Below are 24,976 nucleotides of genomic sequence, written 5' to 3'. Positions count from 1 at the left end.
TTTAGAAAGTAAAAAAAAATGGAGTAAAAAGAAGAGACCATAATTCCTTCTGAATAGATTGAATAGAATAGAAGAAAGAATATTAAGAAGTTGAATTTAGTTTTTTGGGTTAGTGTAATTTTGTGTATTTCGTATATCATTTAAGATATATTTACTAGAGATGATTTCTTTGATAAATCAAATGAAGTAACACTTCATGTTATGCAAAATACTGGAAGCGGCTATGAATGGTTTAATAGAAAGATATCAACATTATCTATGATTTTAGATGCTCTTATGATAGCATATGTCTTTTGGATTACGCCTAGATAAATAGACGGATTATATTTATTGTCAATAACTGTTCTTTCTCTTTTCTAAATGACATTTTTAAAAAGTCTTTACTAAGACCCAAGACCATATTTTGTAAATCTAGACATAAAAACTGATGAATGTGGCCCTGAGTTTGGTAATCCTTCCGGACATGGTGTAAATAATTTAGTCATGGTTTATGTGTCGCACTATATTGCTGATAATGATTGCTTTAAAATGTTAATAAAAGGTGAGAATGGAAAATACAAGCTTCACTAAAGAAGATTTTGGGTTAACTTAATAGGATTAGTTTTATGCATTTTAATTGGCTGGGCTAGAGTGTGCTTAGGTATGCATTCACTAAATTAAGTTCTACTAGGCTGGGTTTTGGGAATACTTTGGATTTTGGCTTATATTTGTGTAACTTTTTAATTTATTCTTTATTCTTTGAGGTTAAACAAACATTCATTTTATTGATTTTTGCTCTAGTTTGCAAAGATCTTTTTAAAAAATTAAAAAATCGCAAGAAATTTTTGATTAAAAAAATTAGATTACACTTTTTAATTAATGACATTTATTAAAAATAAATTTTGTTATTAATTTTGATTTGTTTTAATGAAATATTAATATTTTATTTGAAGAGAAATTTTGAGGATCAAATAAGATTAAATTTTACTTTTTGCTATATTAAAAAATATGAGATTAAATATTTTTTTTTAATGGATAGGTATTTTATAAGAGATTCAGGTACTTTTCTGCTAGAATAATTGAAGATGATGGCTTCAGTAATAAGAAAAAATATTTTCTTGCTGTATTGGTATTAGCTTATTGCTTTATAGTAGGAATGTGCATTCTGGTTTATGAGTTGAGTAAAAGTTACTTTGAAATACCATAATTATGGATTGAAGGAATTGTATAGACTTGTAATAAGCCCTTTGACTCAGATATGCTTCATGTTTCTTTATATCACAAAACATTCTCTGATATGGGAGTATTTGGATTAGTGTTTGGAATCTTTATAGGATTCATTTTCATGAGAGGAAATTACAACGAAAAAAAATTATTAGAAAATTATAAAAAGATGTCTAAAAAAATAATCTTATTGAGAGTAATATCTGATATTATTTTATTAGCTTTGTCATTTGGTGTACCTTGGCTTGTCATTTAATTTACTCCTAAAAGTTAAGTTTATCTAAGATTTTTTATAGCCTATAATTTAGCAACTTTTTTAGCAGGGTTTAGTTTAGTCATTTTTAGAGCTTAGTTATTCAAAATGTTTAAATGCAATGTTGAAGGAGATTTAAACTATAAAATTCCAAATAGTAATACTAAGCTAGTTATTTTAGTTGAAGATTTTAGTTAAGAATAATCTTCAAACACAAATGAAAATTCTTATAAGTGCAATCCTATTGATGATTAATAAAAACCAACTCAAAATGAAATTGTACAAAATAAATCAGGATAATAATCTTAATAAGTCTTATAAGTTCAAAATTAAATTTAAGTAATACCGTAACAATAGCAAAATTTAGAGCTTCTAAATTTGAAAGATAAATAATGAATAACAAACCTTCCATAAATTAAATTATAATCTAATCAAATCTATAATTGGATAAAAATAGAAAATTTAGATTATGATTAAGAAAACAATTAAATAAAAATATATATAATGAATGAATGATATAATTTATTAGTTAAAATTAACATTTTCAATTAAAATAATTTTAAGTCATAACTTGTTGTTTAAATAATTTATGAATTTATTTTATATTATAAAGAGCAATTTTTCAATAAAGTTTCCATAATTAATGACATATTTATGTTTAGTTTTTTTCCTTGTTTTGTCAATTAATAGTTTATTAAATTTATTGAGTGAATTATGATATCCACCATTCATAAAAATGAGTATAGTGTTTCGGTTTGATATTACTCCACATATGATAAGATATTCTATATTATAAGCATTTTAAAAAATAGTTTATTAAATGTTAACCTATTTTTCTTAAGAAAACAATTTTAACCTCAAATATAAATGTATAGAATATTTAGCTGAATATCAAATCTATTAACTAACTATTATAGTTTATATTTTACCTGAAACATTTATAAAAGTTTATATTTTTAATAAAAGGGAATAATATTTCAGTTTACAAAAGGTAATAAAAAAAATTTAATCAAATTTAAATTATTAAATTAATATTTTATTTTTTGTTTATCAGATAAAGAAATTTTCTATTTAATTTATAATGAACTAGGAACAAGCCATGAATAAAAAACTATCTAAATAACATTTTACAAATTTATTGTTAATTTTTAAATTTTTTTAATTCTTTGTTAATAAATGAATAAATTCATAACTAAAAATAATTTAACTTTACATAAAGTAAAATTTTAATTAATTTTAAAAGCTATTAACTAAATTAACTTAATATTCATTTTATTATAAAGAACTTATTACCATTTTAATTTGCTTTTAAAATAAAAGAAATAAGTTATATATTAGTCATATTTTTTGTATATTTAATTATACTTTGTTACATTACAGCTTATCTGTTTTTGAATCTTAAATATCTCAATACCACAAAAAGAAAGAAAGATAAGCAAAATATTTCTAATCTAGCATTTAAAGTATGAAATGAAAACTTTATACTCTTCAAATTCTACAAAATAAAAATTTTAATTTTTTTTCAAATAAACAGGAGTAAACGATAAAAAATATATATGAAACATATTTAGAATTATATTTGCTATATTTGTTTTTTAAATTTTAACTAAAATTTTAATTAATTTTATGACAATATTGAATATATTCATAATCAGAAAATATAAACATATCGATATTTTGAACTTATATCGAAGGCAATTTAGTGGTTTATAAGAATTTATAATAAAGTAGTTTTATATTATTTGAATATGAAATACATAAATAGTTGAAAAAATTAATTGTTTTTTTTTATAATAATCATTTTTTTAAATGTATTAAAATGGTTTAAAATTTTGTTAATTTAGTTAGTGTTATACTATGATGTTAGTTAGATAAACATGTAATTAAGAACTAATAGATTGATAGATATTTAGATACATTAATCAGTTTAAATGTTTTATTTATAAGAGTGTGTTAATGCATGTATGTTATGTAGTGTGTATGTGTGTGTGTTTGTGTTTGATGAATATTTGAACTATTTTCTATATTTAATATATTGTTTATTTTTGATAATAATTTTTCTTCATATCATCTTATTAAAAAAATTTTCTCAGGTTAAAATTCATTTTAGTAAATGTTGCATTTCTTAATTGCTTGCTTATTTAGCTATATCTCTACATACTATTTTACCTCAAAAAGTACCTGATTCATAAGATTCTAGAATACCTTTTTTGAACTGTTTATTAAAATAAATATTTATTTTTAAAAATGAAACGTAAGTAAATGAATTTTTACCTTAATTCCTGCTTAAGTGAGATTAACTATGTCTATTTTATACTAATCAAATTCTTTAATTTTTAAGTCATCTAAGAATCTTTTTTTGAAATCTGTTTTTTCTATTTTGGAGTGTAAAGATTCAATTGTTTTTTCTAAATAACTTTGCTAATCTTCAAACAAATCCTTCTTTTTAGGGTCTAAATAGAAGCCAAAGCAATATGTCCACTTTAGGCATCTTCTGCCATCTATCAAGAAATTATTTGCCTCATTTAAAAATTGCAAGTATTATTAATCTTATCCAAGTTTATCATGAATATCTTTGATCAATGCACTAATCTTTAACTGATCTTCCTTTGCTTGTTTTTCAGCTTTCTAGTTGTTATTGAAACGCTCAAAATAGAAAATATACTTTTCTAACAATGACTTTTCCTTATCGAATTCCTTCTTTTTATTATCTTTTTCGTCTTGGCCCATGTTTTCAAACTTATTGCATTTGTAGAATCCACCTTTATTTATTTATTTGTATTTTTTTATTTATTCTCACTAAGTTTTAATAAAATCTATTTGAAAATTACCTGTCGCTTCTCCGTGCGTTTTCCAGTCACCTAAACATAACCAACAAAACTCAAAGCCACACCCGTTCGGTGGACGACAAGTCATGTGATTACATCCTTAATTCTTTTCAATTGGTTTCCTACATTTAGGACAAAGTTTTGTGTAAAGTTAAATCCACCTCAAATTTTCGCTTTCCGAAGAATTCTTTAATTCCCATTCATGAACCATATCGCATGTGCACGGCCTATAATATTTAATATTTAAATGATAAATGCATGTCTTAATTTTTGATTGAATAATAAAATTTTCGCTCAATTTTAATTTTTATAAATTTTGAAACAAAATATGCTTGATCAAAATTATGGTTTAGTCTTTTCATTTATTTATTTATCTCTAATTAACTTTGCTGCTCAAAGATAGTAAGAAAAAGAAAATATTAGATTAGAAGAATTACGAGTGATGTTCTTTGCCACATTTAAAGCAGAAAGATGTATTACACTAGATACACTGGACATATTAATGAGTAAAATGAGTATTTTCGACAGCAAAATCGCAACCAGGAGCAGGACACCATTTCATGGTTTTACTTTCTGAGCAATAAACTCTCCCTAAATTACGCTTGTAATCTTACTTTTCTTTATCGTCTTTAAGGTACTTAAAAATAAATGACTAAGGAACTACAAGACTGCAACCTTCAAAGGGGCATTTGAAGAACATGTGTAGCTAATTTCCAAGTGTCTATTTAGATTATAATTGTATAGATTTAAAAAATGCATCAAAGAAATTTAAATTATGCATAAAAAGTAAATTAATTGACTTTAATGAAATGAAATTACCTTGTCTGTAATGTATTATCTCCAACAAGATTTGCAAATAGCTTAATTGCAGGGAAGATAATCTATTTCGCTAACAGTATCATAACAAACTGGGCATATAAAATTTTTAGTAGAAGGAGGAGCTGCTTTTGGCATGCCATTATAGATAAGACCTGCATTTTTTTAAATTTATTCGGGCTTGCTAAAATATTCTTGGTCCATTTTATCCTTGTTCCATTAGAAATACTTGTAAATGATGAGAGTATCGTCGTATGATAAACTCAATGTTTCCATTTAATCTCTAACCTTTTAATCGATGACCTAATAGATATCACTGGTAGTTTTCCAAACTAATGTTCTCTATTTTTATTTAAATATAAAATGTTTGCTAAGATTCGCTTTTTAAAATAATTTTCTTTATTTATTTATTGATCGCCTTATTTATTATTTCATTCAATTGCAACATTTCTTTTCTTTATGCTTTAGCTTTCAAGTTAAGAAAGTCCTTAAAAAGAATTATTTTTTTGTAATATGTGCATCAATTAATTGATTTATTTTTTACCGATGAACTCATTTTAGTTAAGGCATTGTCATAATCTGCATGATCATAATCTTCATCGTCATCGTATTGATCATAGTCGTCGTCCATAATATCATCCTCCATTTCTATTTGTTTTTTTTCTACTCTTTGGTTATCTATTTTTCTCAAGATCGTACGTACTCTTTTCTAATTATTTTTTTTAAATATTTATTTGATATCTAATTTTCTTTTGTTATCAAGACAATACTGTTGTCGACTGAAGAAGTAATAACTAGCAAATATATTCATTAATAAAAAAGAATTAATATAATTTTCATTCCATACAAACAAACAAGCAAATAAGCATAGAAAGAAAGATACCTTTCTGATTAAAATGTCCTTTTATAATTAAAAGCAAATAATGAATATGTTGGATTACTATCTCAATTTTCACAAATGGAATGAACTAAAATTATTATTGATGACTTGTCTACCAAATGAAGGGATCGACAAAACATCTTTAATAAATTTTCAGAAAGAATAAATATTTGTCAGAATTCTCTTTTCTGTTGATGCTGCTTTCTTAAATTAACACTTTAAATAAATGTTCGAGCTTTCTTTGTCTCTTTTTTTGTTGATTTAAGTGTTTTTTGTATATTTATCTATCTCACTGTCTGTCTGCCTGTTTGTTTAATTATATATCTGAAACTCTCATACCAGCTTTAAAATAACAAGTAAGATTAGTTAACAAATTAATAAATAACCAAGGACAAGCTATAAATTCCTATATATAACTCCACTCCTATTTAATTCTGCCAAATATTAAATATTCCTAGTTTTTCTATATTTGTTTGCAAAGTTAAAATATCTTTCTAAATTTAAGATAATGTACTCTTTAAAATTTAAAAACCCATATTTTTTTTTTGAAATCTCTTATAAAACAATACACTACACTACAATCCCTCACCAATTTATATTTTGAGAGTTTTGTTCAGTGACTAAAAAATAAAAAACTCCATATAATTAAAATCTAGAAATAATATACTTCTTTAGATATGGTTTAATATATGAATTGCAATGTTGTTTCATGTAATTATCCTTTATTTTTATAATTAATAAAAAAGTATTAAATAACTTCTTTAATATTCTAAAACTGTTTTGAATTTTATTCCATTATTTCTAATAAAAATGTTAAATAGGATAAAAAATATTTTAATTTTTTCTAAAATCAAAATATAAAATTAATTAAATCATATGCAAATTACAAAAGGAATCAATTGAAATCTTCTAATAATATTTTCAGAATAAATTTGATCATATTAAAATACTGTTTTTATTTATATTAGGATTATTATTATAAATGTTTTATACCTTTGAAGTATTTATTTAATTAGTTTTAACTAAAAATTTTACTTTTAAACAAAAATTTATCTTTTTTAATAATTTATTGAAATATTTTATAATTAATTAATTAATTATTGTGTATTATAAAATTATTTACAAATTTCAAGAATAAATAAATACTTTGCTAATTTATTAAATAAAAATATATATATATATACTTATAATAGTTAATTAATTAATGAATTCATTTAATTTTTTATTTTTAAAATAAAGTTTGTTAGATATTTATTTTATTCAAAACTCTACTTATTTTTTAAGACTCTTAACAATTATAATTTAAATGATCTGTGCTTTAGTGCTAATTTAAAAATAGATACTGAAAAAATTTGTATTTTCATAAAAAAGAGTTAACACTTATTTTTTTTAATTAATAAGTTTTTTGTTTTCAACTCTAAAGCAAATCTTTGAATTTGAAAAGAATTTTATTTGATTAATTTATTTCCATAAATTTAAAAAATTAATTGGCTTACTTATAAGTAAATAGATTAAACAAGGAATAGTAGATTCTTAGCAAAACAAAGAAATGAAACCTAACCTTTATTGGCAAAATCCTTTTGTGGATGTTTTCAAACATTTTAAAGTACATGATATGAAAAATGTAGAAAAAAAAGGAAGGGTAGCTGTTGCTATGGTAAATAATAAATAGACTTTAAAATATAAATAAGCATAGCATTTTGAACTGATAGAAAATAAATAAATATAAAATTTCAAATTATTCTTTAGCCAAATAAATAAAGAAAGAACTTTATAAATCATTTAAATATAAACAAAAGGATAAAGATATTTCAAGAAAGATTTTAAAAATTGAGGGACAAGTTTCTACATAAAATAATATTACTATTCCTGGGTAATCAGCTGAAATTTCATCTCTTTAGTTGATAGGCAATTATGTATTTATTTAGCATTTCAAAAAAATGAATGAGCAAATAAATTAAGATAATTATTCTTTAAAATTAGATTTATATTTAAATGCAAGTACCAGCAGGAAGTGTGTTCGCATTCCATATAATTTATTCTGTAAATAACTAGAGATACAAAATATCTTTTTCTAATTTTTATAAGCAAGTGAAGGTAAAAATCAATCAATTATATGAAACAAACAAACAAACAAATTTAAGATTTATTAGCAGTCAAATAATTAATTAACTTGTCAAAATATATAGAAATCAGCTGATAAAGAGTTATAAGTGAATTTTTCAGAAGTGCCAAATAAATGGGCTATTGTTTGTATAGATTCTAAGAGTTACTTACAAGTTTTAGTGCCAAACATAGCAGACGCAAATATTGATTATAACGTTAGAAGCATATAACTTTGTGCGAATGCAAAATATAAAGGTATATTTACTTCTAATAACTTGTATAATGTAGAGAGTATGCCTAAAGAAATGCATTTAATTCTTCCTAAGAATGAAACATTTTATGATAGATATTAATGGATATTTATAACTCATTCTATATAAACTAATGAAAATAATCAAAGGCAGGCTAACACAAGACCTCCTAGACTTGAACCTCCAAAATAAACTGAAAGCTAAAAATACATCGCACCTGAAAAGAGCAAAGAAAATTTAAAATCTATATTAAAAAAAAAAGTATAAATTGTTGAGCCTGGTTAAGAAGAATAAAATTAATAAGACTAAGAAGAACATGATGAGGAGCATGTTGATTCTGACAATGAAAACAGCTCTTTCGAAGATGTAAACTTGAAAATTCCATCTTAAAATGGGCTAAAATCTTCTTTGAAGAACAAAAATAAAGATAAAGGCATTAATTATGATGAATAGGAATTAGAAGATTTGTAAGAGTAAGAAAAAGAAAGTGTTCCCATTGTTTATGAAAATTGCTTTTAACTTTAACCAACACCAATAATGAGACTCTCTCATATTCATGTATATATTAATCATAAAAAAGTATTTATTTTTTTAAATTTAAATTACTTACTTTCTTAAAAGGGTTATTGTGGTGGAAAAAGAAATGTATGCAGCTTTGGTAGTGGAAGTATTTTATATAGTAGTGGAAGTGTTTTAATAATGTAAGACGTTAAGACTAGAGAATAAAAATATATGTTTGGTCAAAATAGCGAAATATAGCAAGTAGTTGCTTCAAGTAAGGATAAACTAATTATTACAACAGACAGCACATAGATTTCTTTTTGGAATTCAGACACCCTTTAGCGTACTGGCTTTTATTATACTGGCTACTAGCAAATATTATCAGTAGACATAACTTATTATAAAAAAGAACTTTATGTTGCTTTGGCTGGTTTAGATAATGCTAAACGTCCAGGAATTATGATTATTAAAGGAGATTAGGTAATAAAAATTGTTAATTAATTTTGCCTTGAATTTAATTATTTTTTTAAAAAACTCTCTCAAAAATTACTTTGATTTGAATAAAATTTTATTAATTGAACAAAAAAAAAATATTTGTCAAAAAATGTCAACAAAAAATTCAAAAAATTCTTAGCATAAAAAGCTTTTTTATCGTTTTTTAAACAGATGAATCAGTTTTTTTAATATTTTATCAGCACTTTTTTATTAAACTAGCATCAGTTATATATTTTTTTAAAAAGAAAATGAACAATTTTTATTTTTTTGATTAATTGGAAGAATTTAAACATTTTTTGCAAAATTTATAAAGGTAATTGTGAAAAATCTAAGCAATTTTGACATAGTAAAGCTTGGTTTTATAGATAAAAAAGACATTTCTAAGGGTTTAATAAGTGTAGGAAAAGAAAATATTAGGTTTTGGTGGATTAAAGGTAAAGGTTAAGAAACAGTTTTGGCATAGCACTCTGCTTATTTAGGTGAACATGCCAGAGATAATGTATTTAGTGATTTTGCTATTGCTTAAACAGATTAGAAATCTTTCAAAATACTTGTTGTTGGAAACACCGGAAATCTTTACATATTAGATTCAGTTGAAAAGGAAATGATAGGTATAATAAAGCAGTTAAAATTCTTTAGACTCAAATTATAATTTATCAATAGGTGTTTTTATGATTCATGAGGAACCTATAAAATGTATAGGCTTACACAACGATAGTTAAGATGCAAGTAAATAGTATGTTATTACTTGTGGAAGCAACGGAAAAATAAAAGTTTGGAAAATGGATTTCTCTGAGTTAATTTTAGAAGCCAAACTAGACAGCCAAGTTTGTAGTTTAAGTATAAACGATTATATTGTTTGTGGCTGTTTAAATGGCACTATAGGAGCCTTAAGCATAGAAAAAAAGAAATTTACAATTATAATTAGAAGTCACAATGATAAAATTATAGATTTAAAATACCATAAATCTGCCAGAAAGCTTATTACAATAAGCTAGGATTTTTCAATCAGAATTTGGGATTTAATGAAATTAAAGGGTTCAAATAATATTTTCTTCTAGCAAGTCTACGAGTTCAGATGTTTAGATGAGTAAGTAACATGTGTTTAACCATATCATAACAGAGATAAATTTGTATGTGGTTTCGAATCAGGTGCTGTCAGAATATTTGACATAAGAAACTACACAGTTGCATGTGAGCTTGAGCTTCATAAGTCTCGTATATTAAAGTAACACATTTATTCTAAATTAAGATTAAATTAATTTTAAAGCAATTAACTTCGACAAAATCTATTGATTTGATTTTTTTACCAAATTTTTAAATAAAGAATTTTTTGTTTAAATAAAAATTTAAATTATTTAGTAAAAATGAAATTTATTTTCTAAATTATATTTTTAATTTATTTAAAATCTTTAAGAAATGTTTTTCTGATTTAATTTAATTTATTTAATCTATTAGGGTTGATGTGAGCAGATTTGACAAATATGGAATGAGTGCAGATTCTCAGAAAATAGCTATTTTTAATGAATAATTTTAATGTGTAAAAGAAATAGAGATTAAAAATTTAGTTAGCACTGGCTTCGATGTAGTTGGTGATTATTTTTATATTATGAGTGATTCTTATTGTGTGAAAATTCATAGCATGAACAATTTTGAGTAGAAACTAGCTTTAAATTCACTAGAAGAAATTAAAGATGTTAAATTTACTACAAGAAAAGATGAAATGATAGTATATACTAAAAGATAAAAGATAAAAAAGTATAAAATTGTTCCTGATGAAATAAAACTCTTTCGTGAATACTCCAATATTCATAAAGGATAAATTAACAACGTTGCTATATCTTATAATGCTTCATATATATTTACAACAGGCGAGGATTAGCTTTTAAAAGTAAAAATTTATTTATTTATTTCGTTCAGATAAAAAATCATTGTTTCTTCATTTTTAAATTTATTGTATTTCATAAATCTAAATAAGATATGGGATTATCATTTTAGAGGAGGAGTTAGCCCAGCTTTTTAGGCATATAACTGTGGAGAGTTTGTCGAAGGTGTAATTACTAGTGATGATGAGCTCAATTTGGTTTTTGCATTTGGATAAAGTAGTAAGAGTCTATATTGCTGGAAATTTTAGGGGGAGCTGTTTAAAGAGCTAGAAAATAATCCATTAGAAGATGAAAATGAGTAAAATAACCCAGAAACCTAGCTAAAAACTAATGAGCCTGAAGAAAAAGTTTTATTTTCAAACCTATCAGTGAGAAGAGAAGGAAATAACTACATAGAAGAACTAAAAAATAATAATGAAGATTAATCTCTTTTATCAAAGCCAATTAGAGGTCTTTATGATGATTTACAACAAAAATTTAATCTAGGCGATGTTTATGATTTAAAAGAAATTCAAAAAGCTCCAATTTTTAATACAGCTTAGAATTATCAAGTAAGTTACAATAAAATAAAAATTTATAAATTAAATTTATGTTAATTTTTTGTAATTAAAACAGTACGATATGAACCTTAATTTGAATGAAAACGGAAGATAAGAAAGGCTTTTTGAAGAAAGAAGGCCTGGGTAATACTTAGATATTAACTGTGTGATTGGGTTCAATACAAAGGGAGGTATTCCTTAAGAAAAGTTTATTTGGAATTAAAAGAATCGTTATTTGGTTACTTTTGTGAATAATTTTTTAGTTGTATCTCACATGCAATCACCAAGCAGAGATTAAAAAGTCACCTAACTTGAATATCCAATTTCTAAAATAGAGATCAGTCCAAACTGTAGATATTACGTTGCAACTCTCTAAAATAAAGTAAAAATTTTAAAGATTTCAAGCAATATTTAAAATTGGAATTTTTAATTTTATTGATAAGTATTTTCTAAATATAATTTATTTTAGGCTTCTTCAATAAAAGTTTATGACTCAAATTCACATGCATAAATTAAAGAGCTATATCATCCTTAAGAGTGCAACTTGCTAAGCATACAAATATCTCCTTGCTCAAATTATTTATTGTCAGTAATTTAGTTACTAGTTGCTAGTTAAACAGAAGAAAAAAAAGAATAATAAAATGTTAAGAATGGAGCCTAGTTGATAAATATTTGGGAACTTGCTTCAGGTAGATTAGTTTCTAGTAGCACAATAGATGAAAATGATACATTTGTGTGTACTAAATGGAATAATGTTACTTTAGGTGCTTTGGAATTCGCTGTTGTATATAAAAATGGACTTTAATTTTGGAGACTCAATTCAAGAATGAGCTTAGAGTATTAACAAGCAGACTTTACAAATAAAAATACCGGAAATTTGGTTTCCTTAAACTATCTTTCCATATAAAATAATTAAAAGCACCTAGCTCTTATTGGAACTTCATCAGTAAAAATTTCTTTAAATTACCACTAAAAAAATAAATTAAAGCTAAAAAATATTTTAAATCTAAAAACTGTAAAAAAAAAATTGAATAAATTTTACCAAAAAAAATGTTTAAAAAAATTTAATTTATTTTTCTTAAAAATAAAATTTAATTACAATTTTTGGAATTCTTATTTATTTAAATATCATTTTATGGTGAAAGAGCATTTGAAAAAATCAATTAATTAAAATGATGTTTAAAAATTTATTTTTGGAATATTAGGGGTGTATAGTGATATTTGATTTACGATCTGGCTGCATGTTGTGTATGTGCTAAGGAGTAATTAACTAAGGAATTAGCGAGCTTATAGTTATAAAGAATAATTTGATAATTTTGAGTAACACTGTAAATGTGTATCAATTTAATTTAGGAGATTTGAATACAATGGATATATAAAAATTAGCTACAAATGTTAGTTAGAATAGCTAGGTTTACACCCTTGATTCTTACCCTATAGCTTATTCTAGTATGGGAGATGATGATATTAGACAAGGGTTAGATTAACCTATAGCAATGGCTGGAATCATGCTATTAAGCAAGTGCGGTTTGATGTGGCTAGTTGATTTCGAAGATAATGCAACACTTAGGATTTCTTCTACTCATTAAAGTGATAAGCTTATAAGGTCGTGCAGATATGTTCCTAGAGTTGGATACAACGGTCTTATTATTTCTTCTTCAAACGATTATACAATAAAAATTTGGGAACTGGATTCAATAGAGGAAAAAACAGAGTTCTATGCACCTAAAAAAGAATGCATTTGCATGGATACAATGGATGAATTGAATATCCTTGTTTGTGGCTATAATGACGGGTATGTGAGGTTCTATAATTACATTAATTATGAAAATTATGGAGCTTCATTTATTCATGACTAAGGGGAAATTAAAAAGCTTAACAAAAAAGGGGACTCTAATTTACCCAACTTAAGCATAAATGCACTAAGAGCTTTACCTTAGACAAAAAATGTAATAGTAGCTAATTCACTAGGGGATATATATATTCTTTATGTAGAAAAACTACAGCCATTCTTAATATAGATAAATAAAATAGCTGATAATATTGGATTTGCTTCAGATTTTATGGACATCTCAGTCCATGATCCACTCTCTCTGTGGTTAGTGACAACTTAAGATTCAAAAATATAAGTTTGGAGTCGAAAATGCTTAAAGCGCAAACAAAACCCAGTGGAAGAACTAATGAAAATATACGAATTAGAGTATTATTTAATCGACAACTACAAATTGTAAACCTACAAAAATAAGCAATTAAATCAAGTAAAAAAATTATTTTGAATTTACTTTCATAAATACAATGAAAAAATTTAGTTTTTTGAAATTATAAACACAACTAAAGTAATAAAAAATCTATAAAAATTTCCATTTACTTAATATGTGGATGGATGGATTAATAGTGATTTATAAATTTTACTTACAAAAAAAATCCTATTAATGCCAAATAATAAAATTCATCAGAATGATGGATCGATGGATGGCATGTTTGATTTAATTATTTTTTTACTTTTATTGAATGTATAATGTTTAAAATAATAAGGTCCAATTCTGCTAAGCCCTGTTTTCAAAGTAAGAGAAAGATGAATATCTTGTAATATCTCCTTTGATCGATTTTATATAAATAAGAAATTATAGAGAGCACATCGTAAGCAATTAATTTATTAGCGTTTTTAAATCTAAAAAAAGAAATTAATTAATATTTAAGTTACTATACTATCTCATTAATGTTTACATAAAATTATTAAATAATTATCTAATTTAATAGAATGTAAGACAAATTGCATTAGTGAGCCCACCCAAAAAGATTGCTCTTAATGAAAAAGGTGACATTATTTTCCTAGGCCACTAAGGTAAAGTTTTTAAATAAATAACTGAAGAAATAAATTGTTTACATTAAAAAATAGATGGATATCTTAGTCTATACGATGCGCATAATGGAATTGAGTTGGATAGAAGAAGAATAGGAGAAAAGCAAGAAATCTCTGATTTGTTTGTCTTTGACTAGCAATAAAAGATTAAAAAGGAAAATTCTTCTCTTTCTTAAGAAGAATAAATAAATGAAGCTCCTTTCATATTAGTTTCTTCAAACAATCAAATAACAGTTTTTAATTTATTTTCTGCTCCCTTAGGCGACCCTAGCACTATTTGAAAAATTTAATTTTGTTTACTCTGATTAGATTTAAATTATTTTATTTCGATTGAGTAACATTCTCATTTTTTATAAAACACCACTCTTTAGTTCTACTGAATAAGAATTTTAACTTTATAATCACTTTATTTTACTAGTAAAATTGTATATATATGTATCACTAGTAAGTCGTCAATTTATTAATATCCAAATATATATTGTAACAAATTTATTTTTACAGCTAAAAACACAATTTAGTTTATCACTCAAATTTTAAGATTTACTCCTTTTTCTATCTAAGCCATGAATGTAATTTTTGTAACAAAATTAAATTAGATAAAGATAAAACTAGTTACTGAAATAATTCTCTACTTTACTCTTATTTAGGTAAAAAATATATTGTTTAAATATCATTTAGTGACATGCAGCTATTATTACTTAATATTTTTATTACAAAAATCTAAATTAACAAAAATACAATATAAAATACTTACTTCAATATTTATTCGATTCTTCATTTATTTATTTTTTTATAATCAAACTAATTTAAATAAAGAATATTATTTACATATTTTAATGGTATCTGATGGCTGATTTTAATTATTTTTTTTATGATTTAAAAATACAAAGAAATATTCATTAAAATTATTTGTATTTTTATGAAAGGTAGTAAAAGAAAATAACACATTCAAGAATATTTTATAATAATTTATTTTTATCATGCTTTTCTTTAAATAAAATCTTTGTGGGGAAAAATAGATTTAGTTTTTTTTACATCACAAAAATAGTCCTTAATAATAACCTCATTTGTTATTTTAAAAGTTAATGATTACATTTTTACTTAGTAAAATCAAGCCAAAATGAGCAGCAAGAATTTTAAATAAACTAATACTTTTTGATTAAAGATTCTCATAAAAATACAAATTTTAAATTTTTATTCTATTTTACTGGTAGAAACTGTAATAAATTGAAGTTGTTACAATCTATACTGTTAAAGCTTATAATTAGGATTTATGTACTTTAATAGTTTTAACTTACATTCTTAAACTTCTCCTTCCAAATGTAAATTAAAAACAGAAAAAATGTAAAATAAATGAAAATTAGTATTTAAATAATCTTCTATTTTCACTTAATTTTCTTTTAGATTTTTAATACTTTTGCCATGAAAATCTCTAAAATTAAACAAAAAGAAATCTCAAAAAATAACAAAAATGTTGATCATAATATGTCTATGATATATAAAAAATTACCTATCCAATATATACATATAAAAATAATAAAACAATTTTTTTAAATTAGTTAAAAACAAATATGAAAATTAAAAATATCAGAAATACTACCATTGTGATGAACCCTCTTTTACTTTTTGAACGTGAGTTTATTGTAATAAATATGCGTCCATTAAAGTTATTGAAGCCATAGAATCCACAATAGGGGGTGCTCTTGGAAGTACGCAAGGATCATGTCTTCCCTTAGCTTCTAAGATAGTGCTTTCACCCTCCAAATTGCTTGTTTTCTGAGGTAGACCTATAGTGGATACAGGTTTGAACGCAACAGAAAAGTACTATAACAAAAAAATTAATTAAAAAAAGATGTAAATTGGCTAATCTAAATGATCTAGAATTTTATAGTAAATTAATAGTGCATTTTAATTTTAGTGTAAATAAGATTTTGTGCATTTATTTTATCATATATGTAATATGACATTACTATCCAAATTTTAATATCTTACTATGCTTTGTCCATTAGAAATTCCTCCAAGAGTTCCTCCTGCATTATTTGTCATAGTTTTAAGGATTACACTCTCTTGCTTAGTTTCCTCTTACTTTTCAGTATTTTATGTATTCTACAATTTATCGCTATAGAATGTATCATTATGTTGTGATCCTTGCATCTTTGTTCCTTCAAATCCACTCCCTATTTAAAACCCTTTAGTAGCAGGGATGCTCATTATAGCATGAGCAAGCAAGGCTGGCAGCTTTTTAAAAATAAAAATAAAAATTGAGTTGATTTATTTATTTATTGATTTAAAAATGTAGTTTTTTGTTATTTCTTATTCCAAAAATTAATTTTGTATTTTCATGATGGATGGGGTGGGAAATCACTTTTTAAGTTAAAGTATTGATTTTTATATTTATATTTTTTAAGAAGTACTTTGTCAAAGCAAGGCTCGCCCAAACCAATTGGTGTATTCTGAATTACACAAGTTACAGTACCTCCAATTGAATCTTTTTGTCCTCTGATAGATTGAATTTTTTAGATCATTTTAATTGCAGTTGGAGGGTGGGGGCATCTCATATTAACCACTTCAAGCTATGCTAGTAAATTTTCTTCACATGATAAAATTTGATCTCCTTATTCATTGTAGAAGATATTATCACATTTATAAATTAAATGATCAAGTGTGTCCTTGAATATGGTAATGCTTCCTAAAGCATCTATTCTCTCTTTTGTGTATTCTCTAAGAGTTGAATTAACAATTTTATCAATGAATTCATTTGGAACTTAAATGTCGCCAACACTAGTAACAAAACTAAATACATTCATATTTAGTTACTTTTCTAAGTAAATATCTGCTAAAGCTCCAGCACAAACTCTTCCTTTATAATCAAAATATTTATTTTAAAAACATTAAATTAGAATGAGAAATTATTTTAAAGTTAGTTTTGTGTTTCATTCATCACTGCTTTCAAAAGATTTTACTTTAAAAATTATAATTTAAAGCTAATTTCTAAAATATTATTGAAATAAAACTTTTTAAAATTATCATTATTGAAATAAAAATTATCATTTATATTGAAAATCTATTTAATTTAAAATTTACCAATAGTTTCACGTGCACTACTTCTTCCTCCTCCTGATTAAGCTTTTACTCCGTATTTAATCAAGTAAGTATAATCTGCATGACCAGGTCTTGGAATTTGATCCATTTCGCTATAATCCTATAAAATATGTGATTTTGATTGAAATAAAAAGAATAAATTTAGCAAAAATAACCGCATTTACCTTTTTGATTTGATCTTAATTTCTAACTAAAAATGCAATTGGAGATCCTATTGAAATTTCATTCTCTAATCCGCATAATATTTCAACTTAATCTGTTTCGTTTCTTTTTGTTGTTAAGGAAGACTATCCAGGTCTTCTTCTATCAAGAGCTTTCTAAATTTCTTCCTAATAAATATTTATTTTTTGTTGGTTTAAAGAGTTAGGGGCTTTAATAAATCATAATGAATTACTCTCTAAACTTTAATGAGTGAAGGAAATCCTTCTACAGTGCATCCTACAGCTAAAAATATAAATAAAATATAATTTTTATATTTAAAGCTTTTTATTTAATCTACCAGGAGAATGTGATTCTCCAAATGTGCTAACTCTATAAATTCTACCAAAAGTGCTCATTTCAATAAATTTTTAATATAATTCAATCAAATAAATTTACAAAAATATCACAAAAAAAACACAACACAATAATAATAATTTAATAGATTTAGTATTTTAAATTTAGAAAATCAAAGAAATTTCGTATACATTCTATTATTGAATACAGTACTCGTAAATATCTGATATTTATTGTAGATATTTTAATGAATCCTGATAGACCGTCTAAAGGAATGAGATATAAATATATTCTAATTTCATTCTATCATTATTAGAAACTTTGTATTTTATTAAATAAAAATTTATTTTGTTATTTAATATTTATTTTATTAAAATAACATTAAAAATCTAAAAAAATAATTTTTAATATAAATAAAATCTTAATTTTAATTAAATTTTTAATAAAAAAATTAAAAAGAAAGCTAGATGTCTTAATAATTAAATAAATTCAGTTGTAAACTTATTTTTAAATACCTCCAAAAATCCAAAAAGTGAATTAATTAAAATTCATTAGTATTTGATTTTAGAATAAAAGATATCAAACTCTGTTTAAATATTAAAAAAATAATAAATAAGCTAAAATTCACACAAAAAAATAAAAAGAAAAGAAAAAATGATAGCTTTTAATTCTAATTTTGAAATTCTAAATTGGCAGAGAATAAAATTAAGTGATTTCAAAACGCTGAAATTAGAATGTAGCGGAGGAAAAACTTAATTTGAAAATAACAAAATAAATTAAATGATTGATTTTGTTAATATATTTTAGCTAGAGATTGATCATTTGTACATTTAATTTAATGAATTCAACATTTAGAAGCATTAAGTTTTTATCGATTTTGTTATAAAAAATTTAATTGCTAAATATGCTGAATAAATCACTAATTTAACTATAGTAAATTTTACTTAGCTTTTATCCAAAAAAAAATAAGGATCGAGTAAAAATGGCATTTTATTGGATTTACTTCTTCCATTGAAAAATTTAAAATAAGTTTAGATTGAACACAGTTATTAATAATTTTAAATTGAGAAAGGAAATATGTTACAGGAGATTTTAGATGTTTTTACATCAAATAATTAATTCAGGACAATTGAATATTTATCTATAATGCAAGATAACACTGAGTTCGAAGATGAATCCTTTAGATCAAAGAAAAATGAAATGATGAGATTCTAAAATAAAATAATTTAAATGATTGCTACTCTCAAAAGCCTTAAGAACCTGTAGATTAGCATTTTAAATATGAATTTCAACTAAGATTTTTACAAAAGTGCTTATCAAAAAATAACTGAAATGGAAAGTCTGGAATAAGTAGGCTTAGACTTGTGGAGTAAGAACTGTTCACTTAAGTAGCAAATATAGAATCTCAAGTATTTAACTAAATTTGCTAAATCTTTAAAGGAAATCACATTTTTATCAGATAATTACTGCAAGCCAGGCGATATAAAATAATTGAAAGAACTGCTCTTGCAATTTGAAAATATAGAGGATTTATGTATCAAAGGAGTTAAATTTTAGCAAAAACCATAACTTGAATCCTTTTTGAGTTATTTCAATAGCTACAATAATCTGAAAAATATCACACTTGATTTCTCAGACTCACCAATAGATATATTAGATATGAATTAGCTTTTATATTAAAATTTGAAGGATTGTAGTTAAATAGAAGAGTTAAATTTAGTATATCCTTCAGAGCATTTCTTTAGTAAAAAGGATTATTTAGATCTATAAACTCTTCTCTTTTCTATGGAGAAAACTTTGAAATATCTTAGCTTCTAAGTTAGCGTTTTGGAGGATTGTAAGGAAGGGTATGAAACATTTAGAAATATAATTAACTTAAAAAATCTTAAGATTTTCTAATTTTAATTTGAAGATAATGTTATTAAATTGGATGCAGTGAAAGACGAAGTCGAAAATGTTAGAAGAATTAAAACGTTTTTAATGAATAATTATGAAAAATATACTTTTTTGATCAATGTTGAGTTTAATATACTTTTTTAGATGCAGGACCTAAAAAATCTCTAAATTAATGAACGTTCACTACCTTATATGTAATTTTCTTTAGACAATCTGATAAACCATTTATAGTAATTTTAATTAGAATCATTCACAATCATTCATTATTACTAATAAATGTTCTAAAATGAAATGATTAAAATTATTAATATGAATAAGCTCTCCTTAAAGCATTTAAATTGCTATTTATATGATAGAATAGAAACACTTCCTAATGTTATTTCAATAAAAACTTATGGTTAGTCACCAGAGATGGCTTATAATATATTAAAAAAATTACCTTCGATAGTAAGATTTGATGGAAGCATTAAACCTATTTATTTAAGATATCCTGGTTTTTATAAAGGTGAATAAGAAATATTAAAAAATAATTATTATTTAACATAGTTTTGTATAAATCAGTCTTATTCATTTGGCGAATATCTTAATACTAAGCAGGCAATGTTAGTTCATCTAATTATCTACTGTTAGTTGATAAAACCTTTCATTTCATACCAGGCAGATTTTCTTCATTGGGATCTTTCAATAGATTTCTGAAAAATATTTTGAAAATAATTTTAAATTTTTTGTTTGTTTGTTTGTTTGTTTTTGCCCTAAGTATTAATAACTATTTTTATCTTAAGACATATTAATTGTTTTTTTAAATACATTAAAATTGTATTGCATACTACTTAAAATATTTTGAAATATAATAATATTTTTAGTAATTATAAAGTAATAAATTTTAAATAAATTAATTACCTTAATTAATTTATTCTTTTAAATATTTTCAATAGGATAGATATTTTCAAGATAAGTAAAATTTAAATTTTTATATTTGCTTAAAATTTTTTATCTTTTATTTTTAAATTAAACTACTCTCAATATTTCATAATTTTATATTTGAAGTTTATTCTTCTATGCTGTAAATATTCTTCAATAATTTAGTTTATTTTAATTTAGAGATATTAATAATTTTCTGATAAAAATAATTTTTATTAATAATTTCCTAAATGATTTTAAAGATATTTTTTTAGAGTTAATCTTTATCTTTATTAATTTTTAAGTATAATATATTGAAGAAACATTTATTTTTATTAAAAATATCAAACAATTAAATTTGAAAAATGAAAAAACGTTTAAAATATACTTTAATTTTTTTATAAAATGATTGTTTGATTGTACGTTTTAAAAATAAATAAATCACTTTTTTTATAAGAATAAATTATTTTATTGCTTCAAATATTTGGCAATATCCTGCTATATAAATAATGTTTAATTTATAGATCTAAAAAAATTTAAAAAAAAAAAATTAATTCGCCAATTCAATTTTATTTTATTTAATCAAAAACAAAGAGAGAAAAAAAAATTAGAAGTGATTTAAAATTATTAAGAAAATAATTTACTTAATAACCTGATTTATTTTATATCAATTTTAAATATTTAAGAAAGTGTAAGCATTTCCTAAAATAGAAAATGAAAATATATACTGTTTTTTTTAATTGACAATCAATGTCTCCATAAATAGATAAAGATTTTTATAGAAATATTTTAAAATATCTTACACTTTATCTAAATGTAAATTTAACTGTTACTTTAGTAATAATTGCATTTTATGGTATTTATTAACCAATTTTGATTTCAATTTACGAATTTGAAAAACAAAAGTGAATAAAATACTACTGAAATTCCCGATGTTAGTTAGTTAGTAATAAAGAAGACTCTTTTGAAAAACTAAATTAGTTTATATGTAAAGAAAATTAGTTAATTAAGTTAGACAATAATCAATAAAACAAACTGTATGATAAGAGTAATTAAACAAAGTCAGATTATAAAGCAATTTTTAACAGTTAAAAATTTTTGTTTTGAATAAGGAGTAATTTTTAGTAGTTTGTAAATAACTGTTGGCATAAGCTTGAATGAAAAAATAGAGAAATGTTAAATTTGAAATAAATCTATCTAAGTATTATTTTTTTTGATGAAACATTCTTTTTGAATGGTATGGTATGTACTTTAGTATATTATTGTTATTAATAATATTAAGTATATCCAAATCAACAGATTTAGTGGTAAATACACGTTTTGAAATGATAAATATATAAATAGAATTACACTTAATTGAAATTTCTTAATTAGATTAAATCCTTGGTCAATTTACACTTCTTCCTATAATAAATGACAAGGAGCTAGTATTTATTTTAAAAATAAATATAAATTAATAAAAAGAATATGAGTAAGCTCGTCGAATACATATATATACATATTACGTAATTTCTTTCTTCATTTTTTTCTAGCAGAATTTTTTCGTGGAAAAAATTAAAACATAAACAGCTATAATATCTTCTCATCATCTGATATAATTTGTAACTAAAGATTTTTCTCTCAGAATAAAAAGTAAAAAGTGTTTTTTATATTCATTTAACAGAAATTGAAAACTCAGGCAGAAAGGAAGGAAGGAAGTTAATGAATAAAAAAAACTAACCCTGCTTTTAAAAATGAGAGATTAAAAAAAATTAAAATAGTGTGTGTGAAAATTGATTCTGTTTGGGATGAAAAAATATAGGAATTTTGATAAATGCTTTCCTAAAAGGACAAAGTGAACAAAATTTATAGAGATTTTTTATAGTTTTGATAAAGCATAGTAGATTCTAAAATTAAAAATTGTATTGGTTTATCAATTAAATCTGACATAGATTAAAATGGGGTGTGAGAAATTTAAGATTTTAAGTTTGAAAAATATACAAAAATTGAAATGGGTGATAATAATTTAATAAAGAGAATGAATATTCAAATTTTCACGAAGGGAAAATAATCATTTAGTAAATTTGAAATAAAAAGCAAGCTTACACATATAAATTGTTATATTTAGAGTAAAAAGGAGCTAATTGAAATTTGATGGTTATGATAAAAGAATCTTTTTTTTCATTTGATTAGTAAATCAATAACTAAAAATTGTAAATGGTCATTAACAAATTTACAAATGCATTCATTTCCAAATACTAATGTTAATAAATGTATTTAAAATAGATTAATTTTGTAAAGAAATCACAGCAAATAGGAGATCAATCGATTAACCAACCATAAATACTCTAATTTTATTTAAAATATTTGTTTTATTGAAGAATATTTAACTAACATCTATGCGACAATTGTAAATGCGGTCAATAAAATTTACAAAAACTTTCATTTTATTTTGCAATATGTAAAGAGGATTTTTAAGATGCATTTATTTTATTTTAGGTGAAAAATTTCTTTATTTAAATAACGAAATAACTTCCTTAGTAGAAAGTAGAAAGTAGATATTCAAAGTATTATTTTGTAAATCACTGTTAAAGAGGTTGCATGAAAAATTATTCATGGATTTAAATTTTTACACTTATTGTAAATACTAAGGTGGCATTACTGCCTTAGTAAAATTTAATACGAATTAAGAAGATTTAATAATATTTTTATTTCAAAATTTAGCATGAACTATGCAGTTAGTGTTTATTTAGTTCTAGCTATATGATTTGAATTGACTATTATACCATACAATTTATTTAGCAAATTATTATATTTGATCTTTGATTTAGTGAAAATTTAATGATTTCATTTAGAGTCTTTTCTGAGTCAGTCGTTTGTTTTTTTGTCAGTCTGTTTATCTGTCTCTATTTGTCTAATAATAGATATGCTTTTTTTGTTTTCTAGTAGCTAATCAAAGAATAATCAAATAGTAAAAACTATTAATTGCTTTTATGATGCAAATTAATGTTTTTACAAGACTAAAATGTTGAAATTCAGTGAGTTCTGGCAAAGAATAATTAATATTGTGTGGTAAATAGCTATATTCATCTAATTAAAAATATCTAAGTAATAATGTAATTCAATCTTTTTAATTAATTTTGCAATTTATCTTCAAAAATCTTGGTGGTTAGAATTTTTCTTAAATATATTTATAGTTCGTTGTTAGTTACTATACTAAGTCGGTACATTTTTCTTGAAAGTTGAAATAAAATTTACTAGAAAAGAATTAAAATTTGATGATTGTTTTTTTTTTTTATGAAAAAGATTCTTTATTTTGTTTAAAATGTATAAAATAAAATAAATATTATAGCAAAAAATTAAATGTTTTAAGAAATTAGCAAATTAAATAAGGTCTAAATTAGTCCTAAGAAGGATAACTAAGAAATCCAAAAATTTTTTCAGCTTTAGTAAATGTTTCAAATCTATGATGCATATAATCAATATATTTATCTATATGTCTCCTTTGATTCGTAATTAGAAATGACATCTCACTTAAATATTTGATCATTCACTTTATTAGTTATATTTGGTAGGCTAAAATTTAGTGGCATAGTTTTATCAAATACTTTAAACTAGAAAGATTTAAAATTTGAGTGGAGTGCGTGTCATTCAAAATACATAATTAAATTTGTATGTGCATTTTTAGTGCGTCAATCAAATTTATTTGCATTTTTTCCAGTATTTGAAAATTAATATCTATTTACTCAAAGCAGAATATCTAAAATTTAGTAAGCATCTGATTATTTGGCTGGTAGGCAACAAAGTATTGTTTTTAATGATATAGTAGAGTCCTTAGCGTAAAGAGATTTCCTTAGATTTAAAATAAAAACTTTGCTCTCAATTTACTTTTAATTTACTGTAAAGAAGGCTGCTTTTGGTTAAGCAACAATTAATAGTAGAGTAAAATAAAAATTAAGGAAAATCAAATTTTTTGTTGCTCT

At 23.3% G+C, this 24,976-nt stretch overlaps 5 protein-coding genes across 5 annotated transcripts; 3 read left to right on the top strand and 2 right to left on the bottom strand. All coding sequences in view use genetic code 6, as the record gives it.

The window, feature by feature from the left end:
* Positions 1-18: 18 nt before the first annotated feature.
* On the top strand, positions 19-1,852 carry TTHERM_00079100 (PAP2 superfamily protein; the record flags this gene model as incomplete). The annotated part of the gene is made up of 2 exons (XM_001015751.2): positions 19-711; positions 1,019-1,852. 2 exons carry the CDS (start codon positions 19-21, stop codon positions 1,850-1,852), a joined length of 1,527 nt encoding a protein of 508 aa, XP_001015751.2.
* Positions 1,853-3,626: 1,774 nt separating this feature from the next.
* On the bottom strand, positions 3,627-5,746 carry TTHERM_00079090 (IBR domain protein; the record flags this gene model as incomplete). Its single annotated transcript, XM_001015750.3, has 6 exons — positions 3,627-3,671; positions 3,731-4,218; positions 4,288-4,511; positions 4,722-5,005; positions 5,104-5,442; positions 5,645-5,746. The coding sequence occupies 6 exons, from the start codon at positions 5,744-5,746 to the stop codon at positions 3,627-3,629; spliced, it is 1,482 nt and encodes a 493-aa protein (XP_001015750.1).
* Positions 5,747-7,529: 1,783 nt separating this feature from the next.
* On the top strand, positions 7,530-14,902 carry TTHERM_00079080 (WD domain, G-beta repeat protein; the record flags this gene model as incomplete). The annotated part of the gene is made up of 15 exons (XM_001015749.2): positions 7,530-7,637; positions 7,780-7,896; positions 7,964-8,077; positions 8,170-8,895; positions 8,959-9,318; positions 9,647-9,944; positions 9,997-10,561; positions 10,792-11,224; positions 11,312-11,770; positions 11,835-12,140; positions 12,228-12,704; positions 12,964-14,016; positions 14,294-14,398; positions 14,519-14,603; positions 14,658-14,902. The coding sequence occupies 15 exons, from the start codon at positions 7,530-7,532 to the stop codon at positions 14,900-14,902; spliced, it is 5,451 nt and encodes a 1,816-aa protein (XP_001015749.2).
* Positions 14,903-16,208: 1,306 nt separating this feature from the next.
* Positions 16,209-18,280, bottom strand: TTHERM_00079070 (chorismate synthase; the record flags this gene model as incomplete). Its single annotated transcript, XM_001015748.3, has 7 exons — positions 16,209-16,445; positions 16,614-16,859; positions 17,036-17,481; positions 17,706-17,823; positions 17,888-18,052; positions 18,118-18,167; positions 18,223-18,280. The coding sequence occupies 7 exons, from the start codon at positions 18,278-18,280 to the stop codon at positions 16,209-16,211; spliced, it is 1,320 nt and encodes a 439-aa protein (XP_001015748.1).
* Positions 18,281-18,872: 592 nt separating this feature from the next.
* Positions 18,873-21,235, top strand: TTHERM_00079060 (transmembrane protein, putative; the record flags this gene model as incomplete). The annotated part of the gene is made up of 2 exons (XM_001015747.2): positions 18,873-20,619; positions 20,676-21,235. 2 exons carry the CDS (start codon positions 18,873-18,875, stop codon positions 21,233-21,235), a joined length of 2,307 nt encoding a protein of 768 aa, XP_001015747.2.
* Between the last annotated feature and the right edge of the window lie 3,741 nt (positions 21,236-24,976).

This window comes from Tetrahymena thermophila, assembly GCF_000189635.1.
Source record: "Tetrahymena thermophila SB210 genomic scaffold scf_8254650, whole genome shotgun sequence".
NCBI classification, from domain to species: Eukaryota; Ciliophora; class Oligohymenophorea; order Hymenostomatida; family Tetrahymenidae; genus Tetrahymena; species Tetrahymena thermophila.
The sequence above is the reverse complement of the archived record's forward strand: the minus strand, read 5'-3'. Positions and strand labels throughout refer to the sequence as shown.